This window comes from Phoca vitulina, unplaced genomic scaffold, assembly GCF_004348235.1.
Source record: "Phoca vitulina isolate PV1807 unplaced genomic scaffold, GSC_HSeal_1.0 scaffold49, whole genome shotgun sequence".
NCBI classification, from domain to species: domain Eukaryota; kingdom Metazoa; phylum Chordata; class Mammalia; order Carnivora; family Phocidae; genus Phoca; species Phoca vitulina.
This window is the reverse complement of record NW_022589752.1, coordinates 7,150,146-7,166,686: the sequence shown is the minus strand read 5'-3', so window position 1 is coordinate 7,166,686 and position 16,541 is coordinate 7,150,146. Positions and strand designations below refer to the sequence as shown.

The window sequence follows — 16,541 nt, the reverse complement described above, 5'->3', positions numbered from 1 at the left end:
ATGGGAAAAGGTATTGTTTTGTTTTAATTCTGTGAATATTCTATAAGAGAAAATGTTGGGACTATCCTATCTTTAGCATCCACCCACTCCCATCACTGGCTTTTTACACATGAGGATTGTTAGCCCATTTATAAAAAGAAGTGACTGGTTGGGAGTTCATGACTTTACATGATTTGGTTCATTTTCTAGGCAGATTTGTCATAGAGGATTCATGGGGACAGGAAAAAAATGATTGAAAAGACATTTGGGCCCAGACTCACAATTTCAGTTGTTTTGAGCAAGGGAAGAACTTAATTCTCTTGTTTCATATGCTATCCCAGACTGGAGGGCACAGGGTGGGGGAAGATTAGAGACTGGGAAATCAGTTAGGTTACTGTTAAATCAAAGTAGATATATAAATATCTAAATTAGATTATAGTAGCCATCTAAATGAAAGAGAGAATTTACAAAGAGGTAACAGGACTAGGGAATTGAATAGAATCCTGAATTCTTACAACATTTCATCTCCCTTCTTCACCTTCTGCCACTCTTCATTTCTATTCTTCATGAAAGTATATTTATGTATGTGTCACCTGAGGTCGTTAATTGCTCTATGGCAAAGCATATATAATAATGCATGTATTAATTCATACTCAGACATTAAAATGTGTTCATTTGAATACAGAGTATTTCAATTTGTAATTGCTCGGAGGATTTTTGTCGAGGGAATACACAGAGGGGAAGGAGGAGGAGTTGAGGGTGTAAGCTGAAGGAACAGCAGCTGACTGCAGGGCCAGTGGGCCAGAGAGCCCCTGGCATCTGAAGCTCTGCAGGTAGCCTTGCAGGTCCAAAGGTGCCCTTGGACTTCAGAGCAAGTGGAAGAAGTGAGAGACATTCAAATGTCTGCAGCACATCCTCCTTTTTTTGATCTCAGTCACGAATTCCACAAATGTAATCATTTGTCCCAGCAAGATAAATGCTCAGTGAAATTAGTGAAGCTTTTAGGAACAGACCTTCAGTAGCATCTCAAAGAAGGAAGGAAATGAAAGCATGCGGGAAGTAGAGAGTGCATACCCACTGTGCATCTCCTAAGGCATTTAGAAGATTCAGTGAAAAGAAATTTTAAATAATGATAATTTAAATTCTACTACAACCTCATTTCAAGAAAATAGGACACATTAAATGGGATGATCATTTTTACCCAAGGACATGTAACAGAGAGTAATAAAGTTTTAATTTTCTTCTTGCAAGCCTAAATTTTTCAAGTTTGTGATAGATCCGCGCTTTGCTTTGTTCATGTTGGTCCCTGGTGTGTGTGTGCTCTGAATTGTAGGTTGTTACTCTGAGGTGGAACTAGAAGAGCCCAGAGGCTTTTTCTCAACTCCAGGATATCCGCTGGATTATAGAGGAGAACTGGAATGTTCTTGGGTGCTCAGAGTGTCCCCGAACAGTATGGCAAAATTGACGGTTGAGTACCTGTCACTGCCTTGGTCTCCTGTGTGTCCAGATTCAGTTATGACTATTTATGAAGAAAGCCATGATGAGAGAAGGGTGTCAGGTAATCCTTGCTGGCATTTCAACCCTGTGCTGGGAGCCTTTTCTATATAGGCTGCTTACAATCACGAGAGAGCTTGACTTGGGTACCACTATCACCAAAGTGTTGATTCATGTAATAGGCATGCCTTTCTTTCTTTCTTTTTTTTTTTTAAGGCACACTTAATATTTTCAAAACTTGAATTTACAAAACAGGTGTACTAGAGGTTGAGTGTGAGTGTGTGAGAGCTCAAGGTCTTCACACCAGAACCATGCCAGAATGCCCGAAATATATCCGATAGAGGAGTTAAGATGGTTAAAAATCAGATGGGGGGTGGGTGTTGGATTTTAAAATAAAGCAAAATATATTAAAGGCTTTTACAATGGAAGAATTAAAAATATTTGCTAATAACATGCCAGCGTGTGTGTGCTGGATTCGGGAGTGTATGGAGGCCAGGGAGGTGCTCTTAAGGGAGAGATTGTGTTCTTGGGATAAATTCTGAGATTAAAGCATAGAGTTAGAGGGCATAAACATTTATTTAAAGAATCTTTATAAATACTGTCTCATTTAGGGGCACCTGGGTGGCTCAGTTGGTTAAGCATCTGCCTTGTCATGATCCCAGGGTCCCGGGATTGAGTCCTGGGCTCCCTGCTCAGAGGGAAGTCTGCTTCTCTGTCTGCCCCTCCACCTGCTCTCATGCTCTCTCTCTCTCTGTCAGATAAATAAATAAAATCTTTAAAAAAAATACTGTCTCACTTAGACTATGGAACAAAGCTATTAATAATCTGGCTTATCCACTTTGTACATTTTTCTCCTGCGATCAGATGGCCTTCCCCATCCGCCTTGATTAAAACAGCTCCAGGTCTTCTTGTAGCTGGAATAAAATCAAAATCCCTAGCACGACCTTCGGTCCCCCTCCCTGACTCACATGATCAGGTGCTGTCATTCTCACCTCAGGGCCCCTGTCCCGCTCCTTGTCCTAGCTCTTCAGAGAGCTCCTTCCTGACCTGTCCCTCACCTCCCTCAAGGCTTGACTAGATGTCACCTTCTTAACGAGGCCTACCTTAATTGCTGTCAACTGCATCACCTCCTGCCTGGGTAGTTCTTCGTGCCTCCCCCTTTTCTTTAGCACTTACTATTTTCCAACATTATGATTTTTTTTTCATGTTTGTGGTTTGTGTTTTCTCTATTGAATGTGAGCTTTTGGAGGGCTAAAACTTTCATCTCCTCATTTGAAGACTCTCCAGGGTCTAGAACAGTATGTGAGACTTAGAAGGCACTCAATGAGTGAATGAATGAATGATAGGTCACCTCCTCAAAGAGGACTTCTCAGTCTAAAATAGCACCATTCATTCCCTCCCAAAGTCCTTTTCATCATATAATGTGGATCATTTCACTTGTAGCCTTGATCTCTATTTGAAATCATCTTCTTTATTTACCTGCTAAAATAAAAGATTCATGAAAGCAGGGATCTTGCTATTTTGTTCCTTACTGTATCTTCCCAAATTAGAATCATGCCTGGAGACATAGCATAATTTTTTTCACAAGTGTATACTGATAAATTACTCTTCAGAAAAGCTGAATCAGTTTTCACTGCCATCAGCAAAAATGGGAGCCTCTTGCACCATGAGTATAACTGAATAATGTCAGTTTGATAGGCACTTTTACTTTTTTTTAATCATTAATGAATTTTTTTTTCATATGTTGGTTAGCTATTTGTATTTTTTATTTCTTGTCATTACCATCCATTTTCTGAGTATTTTTATTGGTTTATAAAAGCTGTTATACATATATTTTTCCTTTGTCATAAGTTGCAAGTATTTATTCATAAGGTTGTTATTTTCCTTTCATTTTTTTAAAAGATTTTATTTATTTATTTATTTATTTATTTGAGAGAGAGAGTGCTCGTGAGTGAGGGGAAGGGCAGAGAGGAAGGGAAAGGGAGAGAGAAAGGAGACTCCCCGCTGAGCATGGAGCTTGACACAGGGCTTGATTTCATGACCCTGAGATCATGACCTAAGCCGAAACCAACAGTCAGACACTTAACTGACTGAGCCACTCAGGCGCATCTTTAATTTTTATTATATGTTGATGTAAACATTTAAAAACTTGTTTAAATCTGTCTGTAAACATCTTTGATCTTTGATTTATCTCACTGCTTTTTAAATATTTATTGTTCAATCTGAGTTCAGAAAAAAAATTTAATTACAAACTTCTTTAATCCTGCTGAAATGTTTTTTCTCATATGGTAAAGTGATGCTGTATCTTTTGCTTTAAGAAAAAAATGATTTTCTTTCCAACTTGTAGCACTGTATTATTTACTAGATTCTCATCTAAAAAGAAACATTTTCTGGGAAAACTTACCTTTATCTTTATAACCTATTGAAAACCCATGCTTGGCGATGTTGTGGATTAACTGAAGAATCCCTATAATTTTCCAATGTAGCACTTATTTGATTTGAAATTGTCAGCTTGAACCTTGTAGAATGGTTCTATCTCTTCAGATGATAGCTAGCAGAACTGCAAGACTATAATGGAGGTATTACCCCTTATTCAAGCCAGATAGTAGTCTTCTATACTGTAAAATGCTATCTTTTTCCCTGTGGGAGCCAGCAACTCACTCATTCAACAGCTGCATTGATCTATACTTGTTACAAATAGGTATTTGATCATTTTTCAAATAATATTTCGGGGTGCCTGGGTCAGTCATTAAGTATCTGCCTTCGGCTCAGGTCATGATCCCAGGGTCCTGGGATCGAGCCTCACATCGGGCTCCCTGCTTGATGGGAAGCCTGCTTCTCCCTTTCCCGCTCCCCCTGCTTGTGTTCCTGCTCTCGCTATCTCTCTCTCTGTGTGTCAAATAAATAAATAAAATCTTTAAAAAATAATAATAATATTTCAACAGCATTTACCCTAATGTGTTATGCCATCTAATATGTTTTGTTCTTTTCTCCTTCTCAGATATAATCTCTTCCTTTTCTTGCTCCACAGATACTTGTAAGGAGGATCTACTGGGGACTAGAGACCCAGTCTTCTTGTTTGTTGGGATTCAGTAGTGAGCAAAATGGACAAAAGAAATCCCTGCCCTTACCAAGCTTATATTCCACTGGGGAGTGGACACATAATAAGAAAATAAAATATGCAATGTATTAGGTAGATGAGCTATGGGGAAAATGAAGTGGGAAGAAAGAGAAGAATCTGGGATGTAGGTGTCATACGGTCATATGCAGTGTAACCAGCAAATGTCTTTCTGAGCAGGTGATATTTAAATAAATGTAGGATGATACTGACTTAGTAGTAGTAGAGGAGTTTGATCCTAAGAAGATCACAGGTTCTTTTTTTTTTAGATTTTTTTTGTTTTATTTATTTATTTGAGAGACAGAGAATGAGAGACAGAGAGCATGAGAGGGAGAAGGGTCAGAGGGAGAAGCAGACTTCCTGCTGAGCAGGGAGCCCGATGCGGGACTCGATCCCGGGACTCCAGGATCATGACCTGAGCCGAAGGCAGTCACTCAACCAACTGAGCCACCCAGGCGCCCTCACAGGTTCTTTTTACACCTTCTTAATCAGCCCTCTGAATTGTTTTAGAATTATGGTTATAATTTTCCCTTTCAGCTTTGACTCAGGTCCTCAACCTAAAGCAATCAACAGATTGACTGTAGAGAAAGAATAAATTTTCAGATAGAAGTTTTTCCACCATAGATTTTTCATAGTGAGATATTTTTAATAAGTAGGTTACTTTACTAGAAGAAAAATGGCATATCAGCATCATTTTAAAGATGAAATAATTTACTTCCTACTGTCCTTCAAGGGATCAATAGGACATAGTAGACTATGATGAGTACTGGATTCATGGGCCTGGGTTTAGATCCTGAGTCCCCACGCTACCAGTCTGACTTTGGGTGAGTCACTTGAGTTCTGGAGCCCTGTTTCCATCATTTTGCAGAGTGAAATAAATTCCTCCCTCATGGGTATAAACTTTTTTTTTTTTATTTTTTTTTTTAAAGATTTTATTTATTTATTTGACAGAGAGAGACACAGCGAGAGAGGGAACACAAGCAGGGGGAGTGGGAGAGAGAGAAGCAGGCTTCCCGCAGAGCAGGGAGCCCGATGTGGGGCTCGATCCCAGGACCCTGGGATCATGACCTGAGCCGAAGGCAGACGCTTAACGACTGAGCCACCCAGGCGTCCCCATGGGTATAAACTTTTAACTAGTAGACAAGTCCTGGAGATCCAATGCACACTATAGTGAATATAGTCAACATTTGTATTATAATCATCAAACTTGCTGAGGGACTAGATCTTAATTATTTTCACTACAAAAAGAAATGGTAATTATGAGAAGTGATAGAAGCTAACTATCACTAGAATGGCAGTCCTATTACAATACATAAATGTATCAAATCAACATGGTGTACACTCTAAATTTATACAATGTTACATGTCAAATATAGTTCACTAAAAATAATTGTTATAATAACTAAAGTAGAGAAACTGCTAAAACTTTTTTTTTTTAATTCTTGTGTTTTACTAGATTTCATTTTTTAAACCTAGGTGAATTATGTGGAAGAGGGCTTTACCCAATGATTTTCATGAGCTCCGGACCACTGGTGAGAGTGGCATTTCATTCCCTTGTGCAAGGTGCTTTGGGCATAAGTTATATTGTCTTTAGAGTCCAAGGTATGCTTCATCCTTTTATAAACTCATAAAGTTAAAAATCAATGTTTTTCTTTTTAGAGCTGTTTCAAAACGTATACATTGTTTTGTAAGAAATGGTGTTTCTGTGGGGAGTTTATGTAGAAAGGAAAATCTATTTAAGGGCTCTGAGATTGGTCAGATTCAAAAGAGAAACTGCTCAGTGGAGAGCTTGATTGACTTGTAAATCATCCAGAATTGTGATTTCTGGATGTGGCTCCGATATGTTGATTTCAAGACAACATTTTTTATTGTGATGTGATTTTATGCCACAGACGGCCTTTTCTGTGGATTAGAATGTAAGAGTTCTAACTGTTAGCTGGTTGACTAGTTATGGATAATTTATTATCTCTGTATTAAAGTTTTCTTTATAGTGATATTATAATAATAAAAGGTTAGAATGAGTTTTTAAGTTAAACTACACAAATATTAGATGCTACCATTGTAAATGTAAATGCTATGCAATTCAGACTTATCAGATTGCATTTTAGAACAAGTAATTAATAAGGCTTTTTATAAGATTTTATGTATTTATTTATTTATCGGAGAGAGCACACAGCAGGGGGGAGCAGGCAGAGGGTGAAGCAGGCTCCCTGCTGAGCAAGCAGCCTGATGCGGGACTCAATCCCAGGACCCTGGGATCATCATGACCTGAGCCAAAGGCAGACACTTAACCAACTGAGCCACCCAGGTGTTCCTTAATAAGGCTTTTTGACTTTCATAAGTATAGGTAACTAAAAGCTAATTTCTCGGGCGCCTGGGTGGCTCAGTTGGTTAAGCGACTGCCTTCGGCTCAGGTCATGATCCTGGAGTCCCGGGATCGAGTCCCACATCGGGCTCCCTGCTCAGCGGGGAGTCTGCTTCTCCCTCTGACCCTCCTCCCTCTCATGCTCTCTGTCTCTCATTCTCTCCCTCGCAAATAAATAAAATCTTAAAAAAAATAAAAAATAAATAAAAGCTAATTTCTCTCCTTGGCACCAAAAAGCATTGCAGAGATATACTTGGGGAAAAAAGTTCAGTGAGTAATAAAGAGAAGCGTGCATATCATATGAAAGTGTTTTCCTAAAAAAACTATAAGAATGTTGCTTTTAGATTAAGTTGTGCAGAGAACTGGCATTATCTATAGTTTTTCCACATTATCTTCCGTCGACTTGAGGCTGTGCCAAAGACAATTCTGAGAGAAGTGCTGTTCTCTGTATCTTTGAATGATTCAGATAGAGACTTTTCAGTGAAAATAACCACTTCTGTTAACCTTTTTCTAAAACAGGGAGGGAAAGTGACTTCTCTGATAAAAGGCATATAATAAGCCTCTCAAAAATTAATTTTATTTTCATTGCCTTTTTTTTTTCTTTATTTTTAGGTCCAAAGGGCAGCAAAACTACCAAACTTCTCCAGAGTTCAAACCAAGAACATACGGCCACTTGGGAGGATGTTATCCTGACTAAACCAGGAGGAATCATACAGATCCCAAGATACTCTCACAGAACCATTATGAGGTGAGGAAGGAATGTTTATTATGATGAAAGAAGTTTGTGAATGATCCCTTGACAAGCAGCAACCCTTGCTTCAGGCATTATTTTCCACCTCCTCTCCTTGAAGAATAGACTTTGAGGTGAATCCCTGGTCTGAGGCCTTCAGTATACAAAAACTGAATGTAAGATTGTCCCTGTTGATAAATTGTGTACTTCCTCCACAAAAGAGATCATTTATTAGGTAAAGTAGAAAGTCAAATCTCTATCAAACAGTTTTGGAGTTTGAAATAATGTATGTAGATGGTCTTCTGGCACATATTAGGTACTCAATTAATTGTTCTTGAATTGACAAAATAGAGAACTTTCCTCGAATTAAACAACAGAATAAATTTAAAGTGTGAAGTGAAAAGTGAAGATTTGTGTAATATCAATCCTGAGTAGACTTATGTGATTTGAGGGAGTTTGAGGCAAATTCAGACAAATTGCCAACCAGAATTTAGAAGACTATGCGTGATTGACCAGCCATTCACCAGGACAGGTGAACTTAATTAAAACTCTTAACAAATTATTAGAAATATTTTTAATTGTTACAGTTTAAAGTACAAAAAATCTTTCTTTCACCCAAGCACAAAGAAGCAGATAGCATCAATAACAGTGATGCATGAAATTCTGAACGAAGTCAATCATAGTATGTGCTATTTGGAAATCATTCTGGACTTTCTTTTATCTGTGCTGTAGTTACCACTGGAAGTTATCAGCCCCTTTACAGCACGTCATTCGCCTTGATATTATCAACTCCCAGATGAAGCCGACGCCCTTGGCCTGTCAGGGTCACATGTGGGTTTATGAAGGATTTGGATCAGGCAAAAAATTAATAGGTAACTAATATCCCATAAAGAACTATGCTCTTGATTTTTTAATGAAATATTCCCAGATTGTTTTGCATTCAATGTGACTTACAGATGATGTAAATTATGTGATACTGAAATAGCCTTACTATTTTTTAGATTTGTATTTGAGATTAAGCTAACACTCTCTCAGACTGAGTTAAAAACAATACCCAACTATGTGCTGCTTACTTGGGTTATACCTAGATTAAACTTGCCGAGAAATACTAAAAATAAAGAATGGATAAAGCAGTTTTAGACAAATGTAACACACAAAAAAATTGAGACTATAATATTAATCAGGCAAAATAATATCCACCAGAAAATGCATTAAATGGGCTAATTAATTAGATAGTAGCTGGAAACCTCATTACATTGACTTACATTGATCTTTATGAAAGAAAGAAAAATCCAGAGTTTTCCAGATGTGCCACAAACTCAGTAGTTCAACTCTGTCAAGGTGAAGGTATGGCAGTTCTCTTGGCCTTTCCCTAATGTTTCCATAATGGCTATTTCAGTTCTTGGCATTCCATAGAGGAAAAAAGAAGAAGGCACACAGAGAAGGAGTACACCATCGAGAAAACACATTTCCAAGAATCCTATAGCAGATTTCAGTCTCTTTGGCCCGACTGGGAAATGACTAAGGACAAAGCGAATGAAATGGGGCTTGAGCTGGGTGACCAATGTTACCCAATGTGATGTGATAATAGCAGTCCAGATGGAAACCTGATGGCGCTGGATCCAGATCTCAGTTCTACCACATAGTAGTTAAATGATTTGGGGAATATTCCCAAAGCTTTCTCAGACTCTGTTTCCTGAATTGTGACAAGAGAATAATAAGATCTATCTTAGCTTTTTATGTGATTTATAAAAATAGACACCCCCATCACTACCACCACACACATATGTGGGTGCTATAAATTCTTAATTTACTTAGTCAAGGACACCTACGCCTGATGAAACCAGGTGGCTGCCCATAGGGAGAGGATGTGTGGCATGATGCTGACCTTTGACTCCCTAAGAGAGACCCAGATGCCAATGTCCTTCTTCCTTCTGGCAGATAGGATCCTGCCAGAGTTGATCAAACAGCCAATTGCTAAACCACCATCCTTTTATTCTTTGGACTTACATTACCATCCTAGAAGTAGACGCACTAAAAATCTCCATGTTTCTACTTAAGGAAATGTTAATAAACGCTGATAGTTCCTGGTTCCTGAGCCCACATACTATCAATGAGGCCACAGCTTCTTGTGGAGAGAATGCAGAATCTGCCCCCAGCATCCTTGGAAATTATCTACACTTCTTCCTTTCTTGCCAGGATGTCTGTTACTGGTACTGCCAATGAGATTGTTTTGAGAATTAAATGAGAGAATGCATGGTAATATAAAAGAAAGCAAACTTCTGTCATGTTTGAATTAGAAATATATGTTTTTATTCCTATTCTTAAAATTATGTTGCTTAGAAGAAAAGGTTAGACTGTGGTTTCCCTAGTGCCTCTCCATCAGTGGGGTGTCAGAGTACACAAAGTTTGGAAGAACAAAGAAATAAAAAAGGGGAAAGAGTATGTTAGTTGTATTAGTTACACTTTCTAATGTTAATGAACTATGTACCTGTTTTTCTTAGAATATGTTCATAAAACATATATACTATTTCCTATCTCCTTCCTAAAATTTCAGTTTTTGCAAGTGAAGTATACAAGTTCCAGGGGTTGATTCAATGCGTGAGGTTGACAGGTTACTCAATATTAAACATAACCAAATATAATTTATCTCAAGAATGCAAGGATAGTTTAATATTGTAAAATGTACTGCATATAATAAAACTACCATGTGAGGAAAAATAGATATAAGTATACAGCAATCACATCCTTAAAACCATACAGTAAAATAATAAAAGATGTAATAGAAAACTAATTTTATTTCTAATTAGCGATGAAAAACCTACAACTAGGAATAACTGTTAAACAAAATAAATTTGAAGGTCTAACTGGCTTTATTAAGGGACTTCAGCATCGAGCAGCATGCCATCTGGCAAGTAGAGGGATGCTCTGAGGAGCTGTACAAAATGAAAGGATTTTATAGAAAGAGGGCAGGACGGTTAGCAGAAGAAAAGAAAGGGGCTCTTATACATATTACCTCCTCTTCCTTTGGGGAATGGAGAGGGCCCATGTGACACTGTATCTCATTGGTACTGACCAGAAAATTCCCCACTGACTGGTTAAGACTGCATTTCTGGGGGAGGTTGAAACTGCAATTAGGTTAGGTATTAAGCCCCAGTTTGGTGACGTGGACTCACATAAGTGACTCCATTTTGGGCCCGTGGTTTTCTTTTCGATATAACCCTAAAATTAAATATGAGATTTATTGTGCAGATATAAAACTTTACACACATACACCCAAGCATAAAGATATGAACAGAGAAATGTACCATGTTCTAAAACTGGAAGACAGAATTAACATTAATTCACCAAATTAATGTATAAACGTAGTGTAGTTCCCAGCAAAATCCCATGGGAATTTTTCTTTTCAGAGAGTGAGATAGAAACTAATAATAACTATTTATCTTTAAAATAAATAGGACTAACTGCAAATGTTTTGGCTCAGCCCTGATTAAATTTCAAGTTAAAACCAGAGTCCCCAAAGGTTTTTTGTTTTTGTTTTTGTTTTTTTTTTGTGATGAGACAAATTATCAGATATTAAAACATACTTTAAAACAATGATAATTAAAACAGTAGTACATACACATAGAGACACACATGAGTAGAAATAAATAGAATAAAAGGGAAAGTATAAGATATTTATAGATGATAAATTTGGCATTACAAATCAGAGAGGAAAATATAAATTATATTTTTCATAACTTTGTACAAGAGCCAATTAAAGAGTGAGGCATTTTTCTTACAAAGTAGAAAAAAATGGGTAATTAACTTTTGATGCAGAAGGAACTTCTCATATAAAAGCAATAGGAGAAATAGGAAATTATCAATAAATTCCTATATAATTAAAAACTTTTCTGCCTCAATAGAAACAAAATTTAAAAACAAGTAACGAACTTGGGATTTTTAACAGGTCTGAGAAAGGTTTAAGGTAAATAACAGGGAATATTTACAAATCAGTGTTAGAAAAGTTCAAATCTGTAAAAATAAGTTTATAGGCCCCAATATCTTTGATGCAGCTGTGATTACATTTCACATTAAAACCAGAGTCTCCAAAGCTTTTGATTTTTATTTTGTTCATTTCCCAAGAGATGACAAACTATTGACCCACATGATTTTGAGAACCTAAAGCCCTGGATTAACCATTAGCCTCTTCTCACAGATAAGAAATGTTAGTGAGTATTCACCTGTCAGTTCCTGTACAATCTAAATTAAATCTCTTACTTTGTTTCTTGTCACAATGAAGTTGATCCTCTGGACGTCTGTTTACTAAAGAAAGCAGAGTTTTTCCTGTAGGGGGGAAAAGCTTAATTCTTAGGATTGTTGACTTGAAACCTTGATCCTATTGAATGTTAGAGCAAACTACCTTTGTTAGAATGTTTATTTCAGAAAAATACTATGTATGCTCACTTAAAGCTAGAAATGGTTTGTCATAGAAAGCATGCCAATTGCCACACCTTGCCTCTTATTCATTTGGCTATGCCGTGGGTAAATGAAGATTGTATGTAGCTGAGGCTCAAGTATGCTCCCTATATATGATTATTTTATTTCAGTGTGGTGACAAGAATAATTGTTTAGTTCTCTGAGGACCTAGCTAGACCATGTCATATTCTTTTATAATACATCACTTTAAAAGAGATCTACCTAGGTTATTCTAGCCATTGTAGGAACTGGGTCCTGTGCTGTAGTTGGTTTAGAGCCCTGTCCTTAGAAATGCTTAGATTTAGGAGTCTGGAATTTCTTTCTCTCTATTCTAATTGGGTTTTCTTCTGCTTAATTTTCTCATTTTTGTATTCTTGGGAGTGGATATGGTATAAATTCGTAATTTCAAAAATAAGATTTTTTTCTCTTACTTTGCTCAATAACCTTTGCTTTGATAAGTGGTAAGTTTGCGTATGCTTGTTTTTTCTTTATTTTGGGCTAGGAAAATTGTGTGGAGGAAATTCACCTTCATTAAAATCTCATGGTCCTCTAGTCATGCTGATTTTCACATACAATGTCAGTTGGGCCATGGAAGAATTTTCTTTGAGATATTCTTTTCATATTTCTGGTAAGCCTATTGCTTTCATATATGTTTATGTGTATGTTTTTGTTTTGCGCTTTATTAGGAAAAATCTGTCATTAAATAGATTGAATTCTCTCTTTTGTCTGCTTTAGAGGAGAAGAAAAAGAACAGTGTTTAAGGTATGACTTCTGTAATCTGTGGAGGCCCCAAGCTAAACCTCTATAAAGTAAAAGATTGATCAGATCTGTCATTTTTTCTTAAAGCACCAAAGAATTTTGTCTGTTTTTCTGGGTACTTGGATGATTATAACAATATAGGAGGAAACTTTTATCCCTAGCATAAAAGTTTCAAGTAGATTTTCTCTTTTGAAATTAATTTCCTTAATGTACTAGTATATTCTTTTTCACTTGTTTGATGGACAGTTCATTTATATTGGTTGCAACCAGATTATTGAAAAATATGCTTTGCCCAACATTCCCGTGACTTGGGTGAAGACACTGATAGCATTATGAAAATTGAGAACTATTAATTTGCAATTGAGGTTTAATTCTGAACAGTTATTAGAATTGCTTTCGTCCTTAAGATTAATCAATTTATACTCATTAAAAATGTTAATTGGAATACAATTGGAGAGGCATTTCTACCAAAAGTATTTAATTTAGTCTGGTAACAGTCTCTGCCCTAGTAGAGTTTATAATCTAGTGGGAGAGATAGTCAATAATCAAATAATCACATAGAAAAAATATAGAGTAAAAAAAACTATTGTTTTGAAGGAAAAATACAGTGTACAGTAAAAATATACAGTGGAGGGATCTTAGTTTGGTAAAGGATGACAATGGAATTGTAGGAAAACTTTAGTTTCTTTGTTTTCTTATCACAGAACTCCATGAGATTTATTTCTACTCCTCTTTTGCCCTCATTTTTTTCTTAGATCCATTCCCATAGGGGATGTGTTTGTTACCATTCCACAGGCATTGGTCTTACCAAAGTTACCAATGACTTCCCCCACCCCCCAAGTCCAGATCCAAGAGATCCTTCTCAGCCCTAACAACGTTTGGCACAGAAGAGCTCTCCTTCCTTCTAGAATCTACTTGTCTTGGCCTCCAGGAAACCATTCTCCTTAGCTGTCCTCTTACTTCACTGATCTCTTTTAGAGCCTCTTGACTGGTGGCTCTTCATTTTCTCTACCACTAAAGGTAGAGGTGTCTCTGGACCCAGTCTTTGACTCTCATTTCTTCTTTACTTGTACTCACTCTTTAGTGACCTTACCCAATCCCTAGCTTTCACTACCATCGATACACAAATAACTTCCAACTTCTTTTTTATTTTTGACCTCCAGCTCTGTATCAGCAGTTGCCTCCCCCTCCACTTGGATATCTGATAGGCATCTCAAACTTAATGCTGTTATCTCCAAAACCTGCCACTGTGCCTCGTAAATAGCTGGTGCACAATAACTGTTTGAATAAAGGCAATTACATTTCAGCTGGGGCAGATTAGGGAAAAGAAGGTGAGGAGGTAGCTCCTTATCCAGTAAATGGGTAAGAAATGGATCCATGTGCTTATGGGAATCCTGCTGGCTGAGAGCCAATGTATGAACAGGAGTCAACTCAGGAGACTGTTATTATACATACTCAATTTCTGTGTTCAGATAAACATAGAAAATCATTAGTGCAGCTATTTTACAATGACAGCAAAATTTATAGCCCATGTGTGTAGTTTTTTAAAGATCTGACTCCCATCATTCATATTTTTGAGATTACAAATTAAAATATATCAACACGAATTATGTTATATCTATGTGAATCAAAAATATAGAATCATTAAAATTTATGTGAAATATTGAGTAGTATGGAAAAATGGTCACAATAAATTAAATGGAGGAAAAAGATTTTAATTGTGTAAAATGGCATACAAATTTTTTTTAAATGTATGCATAGCATAGGAAAAGACCTGGCCAGGTTTATGTTAAAATGCGAATATTGGTTATTTACAGGCTGGGACTACTGGAGACTATTTTCTTTGAACTCTCTGTAGTTTGAAATTCTTTTATAAGTTGCATATATCACTTTTATAATCAGAAGAATAAAGAAATAGAAAGTATTTAGTTGGATGTATTGACACTAAATATTCTCTTATTCTAGATTCCATGAGAGGAAAAAACAAAGTTAATGATAAAGGTAAGACTATAATGGAAGTAAGGAATCCAACTGGCTTGACTTTGGTTATAAGATATTATGAAAATAGAGTGGAAAATGCCCTTGCTGCTAAACACTGTGTAGTAAGAAGTGCACTCTGACTTCTGTTAAAAATGTTCAGGTGTTTGTGGTCTGATTCTAGTCACTTTATGGTAAAATGTGTATTTGTATTGATTGCCTTAATGTCAAACTTTGTGGGTAGTAGAGACCTGGGCCCATTAAGGAATAGAGAGTGAGGAGGTAGCACCTTAATTACTGGGTGAGAAACACATCTGTTTTGTTAATGGAATCCTTGTAGCTACATGAAGTCTATTTTTTTTTTTTTTACGTGAAGTCTATTCATTGCCATTCTTTCCGTATACTTTTTGTCTTTTGGATTACATATATATTTTTTGTTTTCTTCTTCGCTGGACCATTGCATAGTGAAACTAAGGTGATAAGATTATTGATGAAGTAAATCAATTTTTGGATGACATTGCTTTCAGGTTGGATGATACCTAGGACTTTTGGTGTAGGCCCAAGTCTACTCCAAAATTGAATTCTTCAATTCTCTTCTTTGGTGTAGCCCCTTAGCTCTTGTGAATCTTAATGTCTATGTTTCAACTATCTGAGAGCTATCCAAATTTCCCTAACTGATAAATGTTTGCAATTTGAATTGTATGTGCCGTGAGGCTGAACTTGAGGAGCACATAATTTATTCAGAAATTCAGTCTAATGAGGACCCAGGTCTACTTCTCAACCTGCTTGCCCTGTTCTCTGCTCACATTGTAATGGTGTCGAAGTTCTCTTTTTCTGCACTGTATGGGAAATAAACATTATTGTGGCATTTGCAAATTTGGGGAAGTCCTAAAAGTCTTAGGACATACCTGTTGAAGATCAAAGTGATAGATCACTATCATCTGTGGACTGAAGATGATAAAATCTATTTCTCATGATCATGAACATTAAGATTGTATATTAATTAAATATAAGCAACAAACTACACTGAAATGTGGATGTGGGTGATTTAGCAGTTCAGTTTGTGAAATGAAATGAAAGAACTTCAGTCTGTCTTCTTTAGGAGGGGTCAGTTTTTCAAAACAAAAGTCATTTAAATCCTGTGTCAGTATACATAAGGAACTATGGATATGAAGAAAGAATGACAGATTAATAAAATTACACTACATTTAGGTTGTAATGGCATAGTTGCACACATTAAAACTAGATTCAGAAAGTAACTCAGCTCCTGGATTATTGTGTTAAATATTTTTTTTCTTTTTTGCTTCAAGGATGTCCAGTATTGGATTTGATTCCAGTTAGTTCTACTGAGATCACATCTCCCAATTATCCTAACATTTATCCCAACATGCTGAACTGCACTTGGACTTTTTATTCCAAGTCAGGAAATAAAATGAAGGCAGTGATTAAATACTTTACAACAGAAGCATCTTGGAACTGTGAATGGGATTATTTCAGTATTTATGATGGACCAGATCAGCAATCAAGATTACTTGGTAAACTGATCTTTCTTAACCGGCCTACGTTACGTGGCACTTCTATAAGCATTTATACAATGCATATATGTGGAAAATATGACCTACACTTGCCTTGGGAAACATATAATTTGTTATCAGTGATTT

At 36.6% G+C, this 16,541-nt stretch overlaps 1 protein-coding gene across 1 annotated transcript in view; it reads left to right on the top strand.

Annotated features, from left to right (window-relative positions):
- Positions 1 to 16,541, top strand: part of OVCH1 (ovochymase 1) — a 74,327-nt gene that overhangs the window by 39,819 nt on the left and 17,967 nt on the right. Inside the window, exons 21-27 of the mRNA XM_032432701.1 lie at positions 1,313 to 1,537; positions 6,068 to 6,193; positions 7,569 to 7,704; positions 8,419 to 8,558; positions 12,647 to 12,772; positions 14,869 to 14,904; positions 16,191 to 16,415. Coding sequence (XP_032288592.1) covers positions 1,313 to 1,537; positions 6,068 to 6,193; positions 7,569 to 7,704; positions 8,419 to 8,558; positions 12,647 to 12,772; positions 14,869 to 14,904; positions 16,191 to 16,415 — 1,014 coding nt within the window. The remainder of the gene's footprint in view (positions 1 to 1,312; positions 1,538 to 6,067; positions 6,194 to 7,568; positions 7,705 to 8,418; positions 8,559 to 12,646; positions 12,773 to 14,868; positions 14,905 to 16,190; positions 16,416 to 16,541) is intronic.